General features: G+C 41.6%; 2 protein-coding genes across 4 annotated transcripts in view; one reads left to right on the top strand and one right to left on the bottom strand.

Moving 5' to 3' along the window:
- Positions 1–6,431, top strand: part of LOC308121483 (uncharacterized protein) — a 9,578-nt gene extending 3,147 nt beyond the window's left edge. The window contains exons 2-11 of one of the 3 annotated variants that reach the window (XM_080482735.1): positions 1,533–1,640; positions 2,549–2,591; positions 3,264–3,307; positions 3,394–3,427; positions 3,813–3,844; positions 4,010–4,058; positions 4,888–4,931; positions 5,027–5,080; positions 5,152–5,211; positions 6,230–6,431. In XM_080482735.1, coding sequence (XP_080338861.1) covers positions 1,535–1,640; positions 2,549–2,591; positions 3,264–3,307; positions 3,394–3,427; positions 3,813–3,844; positions 4,010–4,058; positions 4,888–4,931; positions 5,027–5,080; positions 5,152–5,211; positions 6,230–6,270 — 507 coding nt within the window. In that variant the 5' untranslated portion in view covers positions 1,533–1,534 and the 3' untranslated portion in view covers positions 6,271–6,431. Of the gene's footprint in view, positions 1–1,188; positions 1,641–2,548; positions 2,592–3,263; positions 3,308–3,393; positions 3,428–3,812; positions 3,845–4,009; positions 4,059–4,887; positions 4,932–5,026; positions 5,081–5,151; positions 5,212–6,229 lie in introns of those variants that run through there. The other 2 variants (XM_080482736.1, XM_080482734.1) reach the window with 2 other exon arrangements.
- pgk1 (phosphoglycerate kinase 1) lies at positions 6,393–18,360 on the bottom strand. Its single transcript, XM_080482731.1, has 11 exons — positions 18,184–18,360; positions 13,602–13,652; positions 13,357–13,512; positions 13,040–13,184; positions 11,349–11,452; positions 11,079–11,198; positions 8,712–8,826; positions 8,360–8,539; positions 8,004–8,181; positions 7,338–7,436; positions 6,393–7,251 (listed from the first exon to the last, which is right to left on the bottom strand). The coding sequence occupies exons 1-11, from the start codon at positions 18,246–18,248 to the stop codon at positions 7,211–7,213; spliced, it is 1,254 nt and encodes a 417-aa protein (XP_080338857.1). The 5' UTR covers positions 18,249–18,360; the 3' UTR covers positions 6,393–7,210.

Genomic DNA, 18,360 nt, shown 5'->3' with positions numbered 1-18,360 from the left:
GTTTCTGATTGAGCAGAAACGTGAAAAAAGAAATAAAGTGATGTGATTGTTTTGGAAATTAATTTATAATTCTTTGACAATAACTGCAGATATCAGCTATTGTCTCTTTTCTTTTCACCTTTTACATGCCACATACAGACAAGAATTGTGCTGAAAAGTCTGAGAAGCAGCTTAAATGATCCACATTGTTCACATCTTCAGAGTTGTTATCATGGGGAAGTAAAGGAACCGGAATATAGTGAAATTTGAATTATCTGAGATCAGAAAACACACAAAAAACTTAAAGTGAGAGATTTTTACCAGAGATAATCGTGTTTTGTGATGATATTTAGGAGCGTTTTCTTCCAACTATTGATTTCTTACCCCAGTGAACTTAGTAAAGTCGATACGTTCAGGTCAACGGGAGTCACTAAATCTAGTATTACTGGAAATACCCTGCATAGTCACAGTATATATATTCCTCCACAGGTTGTGTTCTTGGAAGCGCGCACTGATTAAACAACAGTGGCCCGAGAACGGAACCTAGGGGTACTCCAAACATAATAGTTGGACAAATAGATTGGAGACACTTTCAGCCCTGTTAATAGGTCCCAGACAGCATCAGAGATTATTGAGAATCACCACTTTTTAAATTTCTAGTAGATTATGATGATTATTACCCAATGATGTTAAAATTTAAGTCATCCCTTTTAACAAGAGTGTGTTTTACAGTAATCTTTATTTAAAACATATATTTTAAGTTAAATCATAATGCTGGATAATTTCATTCTGGCGGGGTTCTAACTCGACCTGTTTTTTTGGGGGTTAAAAGGGATAAAGCGGTTTGATAGATTGATTCAGACTGAAGCGTCATTAGTGGCAACAACAAAAACAGATTTTCATTACCACATATTAAGCCTCAACTAACACAAATAATTCAGAAATAACAAATAACAGGTTCAAATAATTCGATCATTTGTGCGATGCTGCATCTAAAAACCCAGTTTTCTGGTTTAACCTTCAGCTCTGTTGGACAGGCGTCTACGCTGAGATCTTTCAGGATCAAACCATTTGAAAGTTGTTTTCTCTGTGCAGAAACATGCTGACCTGGCAGACTGAAGAAATATGGTGGGCGAGAGAGAGAGAGAGCGAAAGAGAGAGAGAGAGAAAGAGAGAAAGAGAGAGAGAGAGAGATGTGGGTTAATAGTCGCTTCAAATAAGGAAATCAGCCTTTACTGAATACGTCTCTCTCGTTTGACTCTACCAGTAGCAAAACTGCCGTTGAAACCTCAACAATCGATAAAGAAAGTGATTCAGAGCGTACGCCTGAAACAAACTTCCTCTAAAGTTCTTCTCGAGCGTCAGGCCATGCGAGCTGTTCAGTTGTGTTCTGGCCAACCACATCCTGCAGCTCTGCATCTGCGAACCGGAAAACAGCAGCGACTTCAACCATGACAGAGTGGCCAGCTCTATTCTGATTGGCGCCGCGGCCCGCCGCGGTGCTCGGCTCTGCTCTGGCCTCACAGCTGGTCTGTCCTCTGCGTGAGTTTCAGGCATGACAGGGAACAACAGCGTTCTGCTGCCCGCCGTGCTGACTGTCGTGTCGGTGGCGTCTCTGAGCCTGCTGTCACTGATGTGTCTGCGGTGCAAGAGGAAACCCAGTAAGTGCTTTTCACACACGTGCTTTATCAGAGAAAGACTTCCTTTTTTTTTTCTTCTTCTTCTTCTTCTTCAAATGCTTTTACATGGCCTGTCAGATTCAATCACACGCCGATGGGATTGACTCGTCCCGCCTAAAGACACTTTGGCACAAGGACAAGATGAGGGAATCCAATCGTCAACCTGGGTTTTGGGAGACAAGCCGCTTTAGCAATGGAGCCTATCTATTAGCTGCCCTCTTGTACTTCAGTTTTGGGTAAAAGTCACAGAATAACTTGATATCCAAACAAATCTGCCAACCGGTAGTACGGGAGGTTTTCAAGGTTCTGCCAATAGAGCGCTTAAAAGTCAAGAAGTAACTAAAAAGTTCATTCTTGGGATTCTGCCGGGTCTTGAAGACGCGATTTCTTCTCCCTAAACATGTCATTTTGTCTTTTAACACCCATATTCTGAGATTTTCCTCCTTTACCCCATCTGTATCCGAAGACTTGTCATGTTTGTGTTGTTTTCATGTCGGTTATAAAAGTTCAGAATTAATAAAATATTGTTTAAATACATTTCAGGCCTTAGTCAGGCTGTGAATCTTCAAAATAAAATGAAAAAAAAATGCCTTCAATTCTGAAAAAACCAAGTGGAAGTTTGACAGCGAGGTGCTTTAGGATGGGAGTATGACAGGATGAAGAGAGCTGCGTGAAGGATGAACATTCAGACGCTTCCAGTCATTTCAACACGAACCAGAAGATTATATGTCTGGCGACCTCTAGTGGCAGGAGTTTTTTTTACAAACGCAGCAATGTAGAAGGCTGGATGGGGACTGCACAAAGCCAGTATCAGGTGTGGGTGGATGAATTAGCCAAAGCATGACTGTTCACCGCCCCATTCTGTCGGGTTTTCCCTGTGTTTGTTTCAGAGACCATACACGAGGAGCCGCAGCTATACAACCCACAGACCTTGTGAGTATCAACATCTGATTCCATCCACATACAGCATTAACAGTGTTTAGTTTGACATCAGCCTCATTGCTTTGACAGTTGCGCCTGCCCGTTCACAAGCTTTTACCAAGTTTGATTTCGCCATTCACCATTTTTACAACACGCGCGCTGCTCAGATGGGCCATAACATTAGAACCACCGACAAGTGAAGCGAACGCCTCTGGTTGTCTCTTCATAAAGGCTCCAAATGAAGATTTCACCTCAGAGTTGATGTGTTCCCACAAGAGAAATGCAGAAGTGGAAGGGTTTGAGGTTTGAATTTGGGCTAAATTGTGATTCCTGTGCAGGTTTTACTGGTTTAATAAGCTGGGGCTCTACCTGAAGTGGTTGAAGGGAGGAAAGGTGCCTCTTGCGGCAGAGGATTTGAATGGTCCAAAGAGATAACGGAACTCAAAGTGCTGCAGGAGATGAAGCTGTTACTCAATCCTCAATGGATTGTGGTTCGTTTAATATATAATATAAGGCAAGTGTTTTATCTGTCTCGAGGTGAAACTGTGGCAAAGATCACTGAGCAAAGTTTGTACACAGACTGCAAATAAATCCTCAAAAAAAAAAAAAAAGGTCCAATACGATCAGAAAATGCGTGATTGTTCAGTCACGAGTGTGTCTGACTTTAACGTTTCGTCCCAACAGTCAACGTGGAGGCAGTAGATTTGCAGTGATGCGATCAAAAACAGGTGAAGTAAACCAACACTGTGCTCAGAGTTCAACCTTCATTTTCCGTCTGTGTCTTTAACCAACTCGGGATTCTTTTGTGTTTCAGTCACCAGAGCTTTTCCGACCACGTCGACCACAATGTGAGTGACAGTTAAAGATCACGCTTGGTCTTGCTCTCATTACGCCGTTGGGCGGTTTTGTGTCTTCATGCACTTTTACTAACACAACATCTGTCTTTTTATGGCTAACTTTCAAGATTTTGACTTGGTACTTCATTTTTTTCCCTTTGCTTTTAAAAAGTAACAAGCGTCTCTAAATGAACTGTCGGTGTTTAAAATGAATGTAAGCTTAAAGAGTATATTTTTGTTTTTACAGTGGTGGTATTGCGGAGGACAGGAAATGAGATTAGAATGTATGAGAAAAGAGGTTTCCTTCAAATTTGGAGAGAAAATGATTAAATGATGTGGTATATTTTTAATATTCTCCACTTTTCTGTCCGAAATAAAAAACAAACTTGTGTTTCAGTGAAACTCTGGACGAGATTGGGTTTCCACACGGTAAGTTTCAAATAAATACATTGCAAACAATAACTAAATAAGCAGTGGTGTGATCCGATCATCCAAAACAATGTAATAATACGACATTTCTAATTTAATCAATTTTTTTTTTAACTTTTTTATATTCGTCATCATGTGAAACATGGTTTTGTGCAACACTTCCAGATGTTTCTTCAGCTCGGACAGTCGGCTCCAGTCCAGAGGACGACTACATGTGAGTGACTGATTTAAAATGAGTTTAGCTTCAAGCTTTAATGTTTCCCTCGTGTTTTAACTCTGTGATTGAAGGAATACCCGAATATTTTTGTTTGACTTTTGCGAGCTTCAAACTTTCCGGATCATTTTTACGTTCTTTCATTCCATGATTTATATTCAAAGCGAGCTTGATTGTCAATCCTGCTGTACGTACAATTCGTCCTATTTGTCCTCCTTTTATTTAGACAGATATCGCTCAGAATGAAATATTACGAATATAGACAAACTGTATCAGTCAAAATAGAATGAAAATACAGAAACAGAAAATAGGCAAGAAAAACTGCATCAAGAATTTGATATAGAAGTAAAAAAAACTGCAATCTGCAATATAATAGAATATACTGAAGAGTGTGTGTCTTATCAGTATACATGATATATTTATTCTCTTATATTAAATCTACATTTTAGTCAGTACTTAAGAGTGTCAGTGTGGTAAATATGCTGACAATATTTTCTTTCGAACGACGTTAATGTTTGTCCTTCCGATGTGCTCAGTAAATAAAATAGAGTAAAGAGCAGCTCATACTTCACTGTGTAAGATTCCACTCTAGAGATCAGGATGAAAATCAAACCAATGATCCCCCAGATAGACAGGAAGTCGTGGCAGGACTTGGATCAGGCCGAGGCCATTTATAAATCTGAGAGTCCCCGTGAGCCCGGCGACCTCAATTATCTGTGAAGAGGAGGAAGTCTGATAAGTCACCACCCAGATCCAAGAGGGCAGGAAGAAAGTTCTTCATAATAACTTTGATTGAAGTCTGATTAACTCGAACACGCTGGTTTTGTAGAGCTCCAATCGAAGGTCCGGTTTATGAGAATGACAAGCCTGCAGGTGAGCATTCAGGAGTTCTTCATCAATCTTTTTCTCAAAACTTCATTTGTTTGTGATCAATGTTTCACACACACACGCATGTTTGACTGTTCCAGTGGAGTCTCCAGGTGTTTATGGAAATATTTTCCCACCGCTGCCAACAGCAGAAGGTACGTCGCTCTTAAAAAAAATCCTCCAGAATTCTGATTCTAATCACTCAAACGGCTGCTTGACCCAACAGATGACGACGACTATGAAAACTCTCAGTACCTGGATCACGTCATGAAGGAGCAAGAAGACAGTAAGTTGTGACAAGTGTGCTCAGAAAGTACATTTTACACTTTTAGTTTGTGTCCATTTGTATTTCAGGAATTTGTTTTTTTCAACATTGAAGTTACAGTAACATTCAACAATTTATCTTGAACATGAACAGAATAAAATACATTATTGTGGTTTATTAATAACAGCTGTTAACCATATATGATTTGTGCTTTTTTTATGTCTTTACTTAATTTCATGTAAATTTCAAACATTTAAATTTCAATAATTAAGCATTGATAATTTATGATTAAATGTTCACATTTTTAATTAAATCAGTTACAACAAAATATCAAATAAATTGATAAGTTTAAGTCAAATTGCCCACCCTATTGCTCAGTGTTTTAAATGAGTGCTGAAAGTTCTACATAAAGATAATTAGTGCTTCTTCTTTACTTCTTGATTTGCTGCTAAAATGGAGTGACTCACTGCACCATCTTGTGGCAGAATGTGGTATTACAGTACTGAATAGTTTTAGCTGAGTTGTGCTGCTCCAATAAAATTCTTCATATGAAAAACATACCCAGCAATACAAATCTGCCTAATCCTGATTAGTTAATTTTGGAAGATTAATGTTTTGACTATAAATGCAACCCACTTAACCTTTATGACAAATTAGAGGCTTTGATGGTGACAAACAGTCTTTATTTATATTCTCTAGTCCAGGGGTGTCAAACATAAAGCCCATGTAGTCATTTTCCTTAGCAATTGTTTGGTTTTGTGAAAACATATACTCCATGACAAAGAAAAAACTTTAAATTTAAAAGTTAAGGCACCATTTCACAGGTTTCACTGACAGCCCTGATCTAGTGTGTCGTGTCACATAGAGGATCACTTAACAGCTTTTTGAATACGTTTCATTCAGCTCTGGTTAATCTAGTCTTTTAATGGGGAAAAAGTTAATATGTTCATGTTTATAAAACTAGATACTCCGTCACAGCATAAAACATTTTATTTTCTGAAAAACTAAAGTTAATTCACAATTAATTTTTTCTCCCCAGATGAACCAGATTACGTAAATCAAGACGTGGACTGCACTTGAATGCATCACTTGAGGAGATTCAATGTGTTTGTTTTTTTTTGTCCTGTAAAAATAGTTGGTTTACAAATTCCTGCAGTGTACAAATGTACAGCTTCTTAAATGTTGACTGTGAAAACAGAAGCTGCCCTCTAGTGGTGAAATAAATGAAATCGACACCAGTTGTTCCGTTTTGCTGTGATTTAATCTGAACACTTGAAAAGTGTTTATTAAAATACTTCAGCTGAAGCGTCTTTCAATGAGGATAAAAGCCACAGGAAAGTTTCCACAGAGACGGTTTTATTAGTCTGAACAGATCAGCAGAGACGCGTCGGTCCGACGCTGCTCACAAACCAACAAGCAGAGACGAGGAACGACCAAACAGACGTTATCAGTGCCGACAGGAAATGTAACATCTAGATACACGCATACACCACTTGAACCATTTCTATATATCTATATAGATAGATATATAGATACACGCTCAGGGGAGGTGGTGCAGTAACGATCCAACGGTAGCTATGCAAAAGTGACAAAGGACACACACATTCACACACACACACACACACACACACATTCACACAGCAGCCAGTGTTCAGGTTTCATGGGGGTGAATGTAACCGTTGGCCGAGTCTCAGCTGAAAATCAACTTCTACCTCAACAAATGTTTGATATTTTCTTAGCATCGTCTCCTTCTTCCAGTGGTTCGACTTGAAGTGTTGAAATAAGGCAGAAGACTCCACGAGTCGGCAGATCTGAGGTGAAGCGTCGGGTTCAACTGCGAGGTGTTTAAAGGCTGCGGGAGTGGGGGTGGGGGGGTTGGGGGGGGGGCACTGGGGCTGTGTGTGTGTTAACTTCCGGGGATGTTTCAGGAGTACATGAGAGTCAGGCCGCGCAGCTACCAACACCTCACCACACACACACACACACTCACTCACTCTCTCACACACAGTCGTTGGGATGTTCAGGCACTGCTCAGGGCGTCCACGCCGGGCAGGACTTTCCCTGAGGGAGAAAGAAAAACCTCAGTTAGATCATCACCTGATTCACACGCCGCCTTCAAGCTGGAGCAGAAAGTCTCCGACTCTCACCCTCCAGCAGCTCCAGGCTGGCGCCGCCTCCCGTGCTGACGTGGCTGACTTTGTCTTCCGTGTTCCACTTGGCGCAGCAGGTGGCAGTGTCGCCCCCACCTGGGCAAAACAAACAAACAAACACCATCCACACGATTCATTTGCAGCTTTTAGTGGAATGATGTCCTCCTCTATTTCCTCCTGCATGTATCCTGATGCAGGTGGACTTTATAGCAGAGCTGTTGGACTGGATCTGAAGCTGCTTTATCATTAATGTGACGAATGAGTAGATCTAAATATATACACTCAGAAGATGAAATGTTCCAACAATGTGCTTGTTTAGTGCTAAATAAGACATGTTTGATACATGTCAATTACAGTTTCCGTTTATCTCATGAAGGCAGTAAAAACAATTTTAACTATATTGAAAACTTAAAATAGATTTTTGCTCAGGAGGAAAATATGAATGACTTCCAGAGGAATCTGTGTTCGACGACACTGTTGTACCAACTCCTGATATCAGATCTGCTCTTTGAGCTCATGTGATCTCAGGTGAGACGAGACTATTAGACAGGAAGTCATCTCTCTGATCCATAAACGATATTTTAAATGAATCCAGATTCACTAAATCCCAAAGTTCCTCCTGATCAAACGGAGTAAATCCAGCCAGAAGCCGAGGAATCTTACCGATGATTGTGATGCAGCCTGATTTGGTCACCTCCACCACTTTGTCCATCAGGTTCTTCGTCCCTTTGGCAAAGTTTTCAAACTCAAACACGCCGACCGGGCCGTTCCACACGATCTGCTTGGCCCTGCCTACCGCCTCGGCGTTGGCCTTGGAGCTCTCTGGTCCGCAGTCCAAACCCTTGACAGGAGACGAGTTTCATGATCAGCTTATCAGAAGACGTCTGATAAATGCAAGTCAAGCAAGGCTCCACAATCTATTGCATCATGTAGAATACTATGTTGTAGTTGAGTGTTTTTCACAATAAAAGCTATCTGTTATTAGTTGAGGAGATCCCTGATATGAACACACTCCTCACCATCCAGCCGGCAGGGATGCCAGCAGCCACGGTCGCCGTTCCGGTGGCGGCTTTCTCGTCGAACTTGTCGGCCGTGACGAAGTCGACGGGCAGCGTGATCTTCACGCCGTTCTTCTCGGCTTTGGCCATCAGGTCTTTGACGATGCCGGCGCCCTCTTCGTCAAACAGGGAGTTACCGATCTGAGGGGCGAGCGAGGGGAGGATATGATGAGGAAAAGAGTGAAAGAGACCGAACAGATAAAAGTGATACGGACAATTTGAAAATACAAAAAACTTCAAAAGACTCGGTCCATCTTATTTCACGAGGATTTGAAAGCCCGCTGCCAACGTCTGGCCTCTTGCTCTCGCTCACCTCCATGTTGTTGAGGACTTTGAGGAAGGTGAAGGCCATGCCGCCGCCGATGATCATCTCGTTGACCTGATCCAGCATGTTGTTGATCAGCTGGATCTTATCTTTCACCTTCGCTCTGAAGCGGGAACAGAGAGGCCCGACACATCAGCACAGATAAGGAGGAGAAATCGGAGCTTCGCTGAAACAAACAGACTGAGTTTGTTTTAGGGATTTAATAAAAAGTTATCATATAATGATGTTCTAGAAATCCACTTTTATTGATTAGCTGCATTTAAATCAAACTGGAGGTCGTTATTGTGTCGAGTGCAGTAACGGAGAACAACTTATTGCTCCTTTTTCTAAACGACGCCGAGCATAAATTAACATTTATATTCATGGTTGATTCATTCCTTCTAATTTCTTTACATAGATGCACCACGCGGTTTAGTGAATTTATCTCCTGTCATCTGACTCTCTAGTACAGGAGGCAAAGAAATCACAACACAGTGTTTTTATGTCATAATTTCAAAAAATCAAATCAAAAGGCTCGTTGGCGAAATGTCTTTGAAGGTGCAGGTTATCAGTTTTACTGCGTCTCTTGGATCCTGCTCTGGCGTCAGCAGCGACTCGCTGGCTGATGATTAAACAAAACGGTCGAGGTCCGGCAACGCGAGTTGCACAACGGTTGAAACGGACTCCGACAGCAGAACAAAGCCGCTCCGGTTAACCGACGGCCTTCGTCTGCAGCCTGATCGCATGTTTCCCTTCAAACGAACAGAAACTCAGCAGCCCGCGGTGCGTTCAGGGACTTCATGGAGATGTGGAGCGTTTGTAGGAACAGCTCCTTACTTTCTCATTGTCGCCTCTCACTTAATCCTGAGAACTTAAATAACATTTATATTTGCGATACCGTTTGAAAAAGTCATATTATCAGATAGAAGTGGCTTTATTACATAACTTCTGTAACCCCCCACCCCTTTATTCTAAACTCATCACTGATGACTGACAAGAAATTTTAAAAAAATTCTATAAATCACAATACATCAACAAATACTTGTATTAAATAGTGAGATTCATGTTTGTGTAGAATTGTTTTAACTTCAAAAGTCAACAATACAACACTAATAATATGGAATGAAACTTTTTTTTTAAAAAGCATCTCATATAGCAAGTTCATGTGGCTGATATTTGTAATCTAAAATGTGAAAAAACAAAACAATACCTAACAAACTCTGCTTTAGTTTGCTCAAAATACAAAACTACTACAGGAAGTACTTCCATGTGTGTCTGCCGTTAGTAAACCATACTTATAGTACTTGTTCACAAATAGCCTGTCATATTATATTAGCGTCGTTTCAACTCAAAAGAGATTTTTTTTTTTTTTTTCAAAGGGAAATCCATGAAATGATGTGGTTCTAGTCAATAATACACTTTTCAAAAGATTTGATCATTGTTAAATTGCGTAAAACTCACAATTGTTACAGAAGTAAATTTTTATTTTTATTTTTTTTTAAATGGATTTCACCAACACCATGAGGATTTATTTGTTAATTTGAAACACTAAATAAAACCCTGTTTTATACGGCGAAGTTTCAAGTAGAATTACTCTATTTTGTGTTTTCATTGTTATCCAAACAAACCCCCCAAAATCGTGTAAACGGGGCCTAAATATGTGACGTTATTTTTAATGAGTTTGAAAATTAAATAACCAAATCAATGTGTTGCTGCGATGAAGATCTTCCATCCATCGCCGAGAGACACCGGGAGCAACAAGATGCCGTTTTCCAATTTACGGCTTATTTGCGGCTCCGCGCTGAGCAGCGACAGTGAACACAGCAGATTACATAATAAGCTTACACACTATTCCTGCTCACACTCATGGCTATTTAAATAGTGGCCTCAATGTGATGATACCAGCCGTGTGTGTGTGTGTGTGTGTTCAGTGTCTTCATGCAAGGAAAAGAAGCGCATCAAGACTTTGGCTGCACAAAGTGGCCAATATTTCATTCTTGTGTTCGTAACACAAGAAGAGGAAAACGGAGTGAGAAAGCTGCAGAAGAGTTTTTCTGTCAACTGAGTCACATGTGTGTCATCAATCATCTGAAGGTGTTCAATAGTGATCGGTTACTTACTAGTGATCGAGGTTCAAACAACAAAATTCAGGAACTGCAACTTTTAAAAGTTTTACTTGAAGACTGAGTTTGTGTACTTCAGATTCAACAAGTGGATCCTTCCTTGTTTCAGCCTGGAAATCTCCCAAAGCGACGCTGAACTGGGAAGCTGTGCAGCGTTTGTGTCTGATAAGTGATTAAACTGGTGCCTCCAGACCAGATCCTGACTTTTTTAGGCACAGTAAGCATATTTATTGTTGAAATGAGCGGCGCTCACCCTCCGAGGATGGCCAGGAAGGGCCTCTGAGGTTTCTCCAGGGCCATGGCGAAGTAGTCCAGCTCCTTCTTCATGAGGAAGCCGGCCGCCTTCTGTGGCAGGTTCACTCCCACCATGGAGCTGGAAGGGTGGGAGAGAGGTTCACTTCTAAAGCAGCTTCAAATACCGACTTCTGTAGGTGGAGCCCTTCGGCTGGAGGAGCGGCAGTAACGCCAACAGATGAAACTTGGACAGATGTGCGCAGGGCGGCTCCTTCCCCCAGCTGCTCACCTGTGGGCTCGGTGAGCCGTGCCGAAGGCGTCGTTGACGTAAACGTCTCCCAGTTTGGAGAGAGACGCTCTGAAGGAGTCGATCTGCTCCTGGGAGGCCTTGGTCTGAGCGGCGGAACGAAACAAGGCAGGAGCAGAGTCAGAAAGGATAAAAAACTCAGGTTTCAAATATCATTATTGTTGTTATTATTGCGTTTATCACACAAAACGATGCATTAAGTAAATCTATTGGCTCCTATGAGGAGGTGCTGCGCCGCTTTGCTTTTCTGAGTCCAAGCTAATTCATTGTCACAGAGTTGATTAAATCTCCTGTTTTTGATCATCAGACTTCCTCTCCACATTGATCCCACGTGGACCGACTCATTGTGGATCAGGTTTTCTGCTGCACTTCGACGGGCAGAGGTCACCAATGTGCGGCTGCGGGGCGGATAAAGGTCGACCAAATGTCAGAGAGTCAGACTGCTTCCTGGATTTCACACCGTGGAAAAACAAAAAGTGAACCCAGCAGATTCGAAAGGAATACCATCAACACCCGACTGTGAACGGTTTTTAGTAGCTATTGTGCTTCTGTTCATATCTGACACTGACAATAGTTTGTATAAAGACACGTCTTGTTCACCGAAATCTAATGAAGGAAACGAGTGTGAACAAATACTACTTGTTTAAAAGGTTGATCCCTTGAAGGTTTTATGTTCTTTAAGTGGACACGAATGTGGAATGGAACAATAAATGTGTCATATATATATACACAAATTCTGAAAGGAAGTAAAAAAAAAAAAAAAAAAAAAGTATTAAAAATTTTTTTTTTTTAAAAGGCCTCTCTCAAATAAATAAGTGTAAAATCACCAAATAAAAAAGAATTCGATTTTAAATTCTTCTAAATTCATTTGTTCTGCTGAAGAGCTGTAATATTCAGGAAATATTTCACAGTTATGACAGCTGTGAGCAGATATATGAAGACTTCCTCCTAACAAAACTGGTCATTTTATTCTTTATTACGGCTCATTCTTCAGCAAAGAAAAACATAATCACCAGACTTGGATATCGTTATTTCTATTCCCAGTTTTCGTTCAAAACCTTGACATTTTGGGTTTTACAGCTGAAGGTGAACTTTATTATTCACAGTCTGTTTTTGAACGTGTCACTAAATAACATGCGGGAACGTCCTTTAACACAACAAGTAAGGTTTTAATCAGGTCCGTCTGAGAAATGGTTTCTAAACCAAACTAAAAATAAGAAGCTCTCAGGCTGCTGCAGCACAGTAGGAACCGGGCAGCATACCAGCCGGGCCGCTCAGAGGACTGGAAAAACCCCCTGACCTTCAGAATAAATGTCAGCAGGTCACTGCAGCGGAGCCTCTGCAGGACGGAGCGACGTCGACCACAACGTTGTGATTACAGTGAACAGACGTGATCCAACTCAGTGAAAACTGTAGAAACGCAGCAAACTACACTTAAGATTGACTATAATGTAAATATACTAAAGATAGGTTGAAATATGAAATGAACTGAAGTGAACCACAAGTGGAGGAGGGACGACGATCACAGGCGGTTTTACCCACCTGACTTACATTTCAAGTAGAAAGCTTCATTCCCTGTGGATCCTAACGGCAGTTAAAAACTAAATCTTGGAATACGAATCAGGAGGTCTGATATCGACCAACATTAACTCCTCCGTTCGTCAGGGGCTCACCTTGTTTCCAGAGGCGTCCTTGCCTTTGCCTTCCTCCGCGACGTGGAAGCGGAGGTTCTCCAGCAGGATGACGGTTCCAGCGGCGGGATTGGCGCAGGCAGATTCTACGTCTGGACCCACACAGTCCTTCAGGAAGGTGACGTCCCTGCAGGGTCCCAAACAACACGACCTCCAGTAAATCCACTTTAAGATTGTTACTCAAGTAGCTCACGAAGATCTTTAACCAAATATTCTCACAGTTTTGTGACGTGATTTCTGTCCTGGTGTTTCAAAGCTGCAGGAATATCTAACTTCAATAACTCTCTACGTTTTCTCACCGGCCCAGAAGGGTCTTGAGCTCGGCGGCGACCGGCTCCAGCGAGTATTTCTCGGGCATGGGGTTCCCGTCGGGGCGGCCCAGGTGGCTCATCAGCACCACGGACTTGGCGCCGTTGTCCAGGCAGTGCTTGATGGTGGGAACTGCTGCCTTGATCCTGACAAATCAACAACGATTCATTCAATTCGGAGGTTCAACTTTCATTGTGCGTACAGGGAGGAGTCTGGAGGACGTGACGAACTTCACCTCTGGTTGTTTGTGATGTGCTTGTCCTTCATCGGGACGTTGAAATCGACCCTGAAAGAAAAGAAAGGACGGTTTTTGTTGTTGTTGTTGCACCAGTTTTATGGCTCCATATAATATGAAACAGGACGACTGTAGCGTTCGTCCAACAGCAGAAACGTGTTATTCTTTTGTAGCTTTGTGAGACTGGACAGTTATGAAGTCATGACAATTACAGGCGGTAATGTCCAACATCCGAAACCTGGTGAAAGATACAAAGAATCGAGTCTGAGTGCTCCAACGTTCTTTCACCATTTTTTTTTTTTAAAAAGTGGAACAGTTAAATTCTTCCTCTTCTTATTGATACTTGCAGGCAATGAGTTGTACTCTACAGGTTGATTATTTACGGAGTTAAAGCTGAACTATAGCAAAAGAAAAATGGAGGAATTCACCGTAAATCAGCCGAGTATATAAAAGAAAGATACATTATCAGTGATTATCCAACAATAAACTAAGCTTCTACTTTTGTTTCTATTTTCCTTTCCGTTTTCATTCTTCACTGCAGACACAAGAGTGTTTCATTGTTACTAACAACTACTGACGAAAGACTTGTTTTATTCTGGATTTGTCCTCTTTTGGGCCTCGTTTACGCGACAATGTGATCAAGTAAAAACATTTTAGGTGTCTGTTTACACGACAACGGCGCTCGAAGCCACTGAAACTTTTCAAAAACACTCTGATTCCGTGAAAACAGGGACAAAGCAACTTTCCAGAAACGTTGCTAGTGCACATGCGCACCCTGGCTGTAAGAAATGGTTGTTCTGCACATGCTCAGTAGATGAACAATAAGAACAATGTTTTCTCCAGAGTGTCATGACTCCCAGTCCATATTCTCCTGGGACTTGGTAGTTTTATTTTGACAGTCACCGTAATAAAAATCCAACTTCCTCGTCTGTCCACAAGAATGTGTGTGTTCTCCCTTTGTTAATGTTTATAGTGTATTGTTCTCTGCGTGCACACATGTGTGGTTTCATTATAAAAACAACCAACAGCACCCACTAGTGGTCCAACATGAAAACTACATAGTTTTCAGCATTTCTATTGTAAACGGACATCATTTTCAAAACGTTGCCATGTAAACGCAAAACTTTTCTAAAACAGAAACGCTGTTGTCTAAACGGGGCCCGAGAAGAAATCTGACAGTTCAAAATGTAATAAAATAAAGTTTAAGCTAAATGAAATGTAGCTCGATGACCGCTTGATGCCTTTGAGGAGATCATTCGTCTTCATTTAACCGGTCCTATTTATAGTTAATCTCGGCTGCTGCAGAGGAATGATGAGGGTGGGAACAAGCTTTCACTTTCCTCACATGAACCTCTTTTCTGTCCACCAATGATCTACAGTCACAAGCTTCTCCACCATGTAGATGTTTAGCTGCTAAACGATGGACATTGATCACCAACTGGCTGCTTGCTGTGTTTGTCAGCTGTTCTCAGCTCAGCAGGTGGTGAATTGTTGGTTTCGGCCATTTTTACAATGTGGGTGTAGCTTTCATGAAGGATACAGACATGATGTGCATTAGCCAGACATTTTAATCAAACATGTCTTTCCAACTGAAACGGTGCATGCTGCATCGATGCACACAGGCAGCTTGTGAGAACATGTTGCATCGCTCGTACTCCACTGTTACATAACCAACCCCCAGCCTCCTCCGAGGACCTGATGCACTGAGACATATGACCAGGCTGCACAGGCTTTGGTTTCACTGCCATTGTAACAGCGATCCACTGTCTCAGCCAGAAAGCCCATGGTCAGCATTTTGGAGGCTCAGCAGCCGGCTCTGGCATCACAGGCAGCGCTCCTCCAACAACTGCAGTAGTTTTCCACTCTTTGGTCTTTACACCTGTTGTCGAGTTGCGTTGTGAATCCCGACGAGACACTCGACTCTAGACGGTAACAAACAGGCCCGAGCAACTCGAGGAGGACAAATATGATCTTGTGGGGGAGTTTTTCAAAGAGTGGAGCCTTCCCGAGAAAAATCCAGTGGTTTGTTCTTCTAAATGTAATGAATATTTCTTAAATAAGCATTTGAGTGTTTTGCAAAGCCTAAAATGCTGAGGACAGCAGCCCAGAAGACAAAACCAAGTATTTTACTATCATCATGGCCTAATTAATCAAGAAATATTCACATTTTAGAAGCTGAAGATCAATTTCAAGTTTCTTCTTAAAACTAATTACAAGTAAAATGTATGAATATGCCTCAAAATGATTCAAAACACATTGTAGCATTGGTGCAACTGCAAAATGTCTATTATTTACATGGCAGGTAAATATAAGAAATACCTGCTGTGCATGTGAATTACTATCTGAAGTACAAATACAAAGGTCCTGCAGCGTGTCTACTCTATTATCTTCATTATCAAGAAGAATTTGTGGTGAAATGTGCTCCTGTTAGGGAACAAAGTCAACCCGGAGAGAACAATGAAGGGAAAACGTGACTTTCCACTGAACTTTGGTTAAAAGAAATCTGAGAGTTACAAAATGTCCCTAACAAACATTTGCACATGTTGAGAAACTGTAATTTTAGAGTTTCATCAGGGAAGGAGTTTATTTCCAGTCCTGTGAGCAGATTTATACAAGACACCGCCAGTCGCTATAGGAACCTTGTCTTTTTTCATTCAGTACCGGTCGCCATACTCCTCTGGTTAGGTTCAGAACACACCTTCCCAGTGGCGTGCTGGCACAGGCCTCAGGGTGTGATACAGGGTAATTATCACCGCAGCCCATCGTTGCTCCATTCACGCACAGTAACTGCCCCCTGAGAGGGGTTTTGACCTTTTAGCTCCGAGCAGCGAGGGCTGCAGGGTGAACCTTGTCCTATGTCGCCTGCCGTTGCATCACCAAACTGAGCAAACCCACATGGACCTCTGACCTTTCCAGCATGGTGTCGGTTTCAAGACCCTCCGAGCTCACTGGCCCTCCAGTCTGCACAAACACACTCTGCTCAGTACATTTTAACATGAAAAAACTAAATCGGGCGTGTCCAGCAGGACGTCCTCGCTGCTAAAGAGGTTTTATTTTGACCAGCCGGACGGATTGAACCTTCATGTCCTTTGAGCAAAGCATTGAACCAGTTTCTCAAGTCACTTATTACGTCACTCGATTCCTCCTTCAGGCAAAACTACAACAGCAGCACTAAGGTGATCAAATTCACTTTTTAAAAAGGTCCAGTTTGCACTTTCACAGATTTAAATGTGATTGTGTTGTTACAGAGGAAAGAACATGTAAATATAGAGATTGTGGCATATTTATTTTGCTCTGAAGTTACAACATGGCACATCTCTTGATGTCCGTCTGTTCATACTAAAGAATGGCACTGAAGTTTTCGGTTGTTTCATTTAAAAACTTGATTCAAAAGGTCACAATAAAACGGCCATTCTGTCTCGGTTCATAATGCTTTCATGTTAAATTTCAATAATGAGGTATTTTAGTCCTATGCAGTTATGTACTTGTCCATATATATTAAATATCTTTTCTGGCAATATCTTTGTGATATGTTTCAATCGATAGTTGTTTTGAAAGTTTTGGAAATAATTTTATCTGCAGTTTAATGACTTCTTTGAGTCCATTTCTTCTCCTTGTCATACATTTCGACTTTGTGGTGCATGCCTTCATCACATTTTAGTTATATTTCTCTTCTTGTTGACATATTTATTTGTTTTTTTAATGATTTCAATGTCAATATCTTTTCAACTTTCTTTGCAGATTTCTATAAACAGTTCTAAGGTTGTCTTATTTCGAGTCAATCTGTTGGTTTCTACCAGGATCTTTTTTGTTTCTCTTGACTCTGCAGACATTTGTATTGTCAGTTTGTCTTTTCTTTGGCGTGTTACGTCTATTTTTGAGAACCATCTTTGTCCTGATCATTCTAATTGTCCTATTTACTGTTGTCATATATACATTTTGGTGACTGATGTAGTATGAAGCTTGTTATTTTTACATACAGTTACAAGTTATCCTTGGACAAAGACACATGATTTGGGCTTGTGCCCCCTAAAAAGTTGTCCTTCCATTGACATTTATCTTAATTTTCGTATATTTGATCAACTTTCAGGCATGATTTGGAGAATTAACTGACTGTTTAATCAATGCAGGGGGTTGTATTGTTGTGATATGTACAATCAGAGGAGGGGTGGTGTAGTGTTAGATGTGGCTGAATTTTAAAAGGATTGTATTTAGTGTGATATGTGCAATCAGATGATTCGTGTTGTGTATTTCCAGAGATGTTCCTGCAGTTTGGAGGCCGGCTGCAGCTGCTGGATGATGCAGCCGTTTCATCCATGCAGCATCTCCCCTCAGACACGTAACACGACGAAGACGTGCCAACCAGCGCGCACACATCCTGCCTCTACCCAGCCGTCTGAAACACACCCACGACACCGCTAACATCCACTGTGTGTCCTCTCCTGAGAGAAACACGCCGTTTGTAGGCTCATCGTGCGCGACATTTACGGGAGCCTAGAGTGGAGAACGTAAAATAATCCCTTCTCCGTTAGCCGCGTCACTGCTCCTTTCAGCTCGCAGCCCGGCGGTGATTGTCGCTCACCTCATGACGACCCGCTTTCCCTTCACGTCCACCTTGTCCAGGGTGAGTTTTGTAGAGAGAGACATGTTGGCTGGCTTCGCTGGTTCCTTGTTGCTTGTTCCTGGCTGGGACTCCTCCGCTTCCTCCGGCAGTCGGCTGGTTAGCTTCCGAGTGGCAGCGGTGACCTTAGCGCGGCGG

The sequence above is a fragment of the Lipophrys pholis genome, assembly GCF_963383615.2.
Source record: "Lipophrys pholis genome assembly, chromosome: 16".
Taxonomy (NCBI): domain Eukaryota; kingdom Metazoa; phylum Chordata; class Actinopteri; order Blenniiformes; family Blenniidae; genus Lipophrys; species Lipophrys pholis.
The sequence above is the reverse complement of the archived record's forward strand: the minus strand, read 5'-3'. Positions and strand labels throughout refer to the sequence as shown.

What these genes read in the sequence shown, in the direction of transcription:
- pgk1 (XM_080482731.1), bottom strand. Translation starts at nt 18,248, where the DNA reads ATGTCTCTCTCTACAAAACTCACCCTGGACAAGGTGGACGTGAAGGGA. An exon ending in CACATCACAAACAACCAGAG is followed by an intron (nt 13,513 to 13,601) that starts GTGAAGTTCGTC and finishes TTGATTTGTCAG; the next exon opens with GATCAAGGCAGCAGTTCCCA. An exon ending in TTCCTGGCCATCCTCGGAGG is followed by an intron (nt 8,827 to 11,078) that starts GTGAGCGCCGCT and finishes TTCCCGCTTCAG; the next exon opens with AGCGAAGGTGAAAGATAAGA.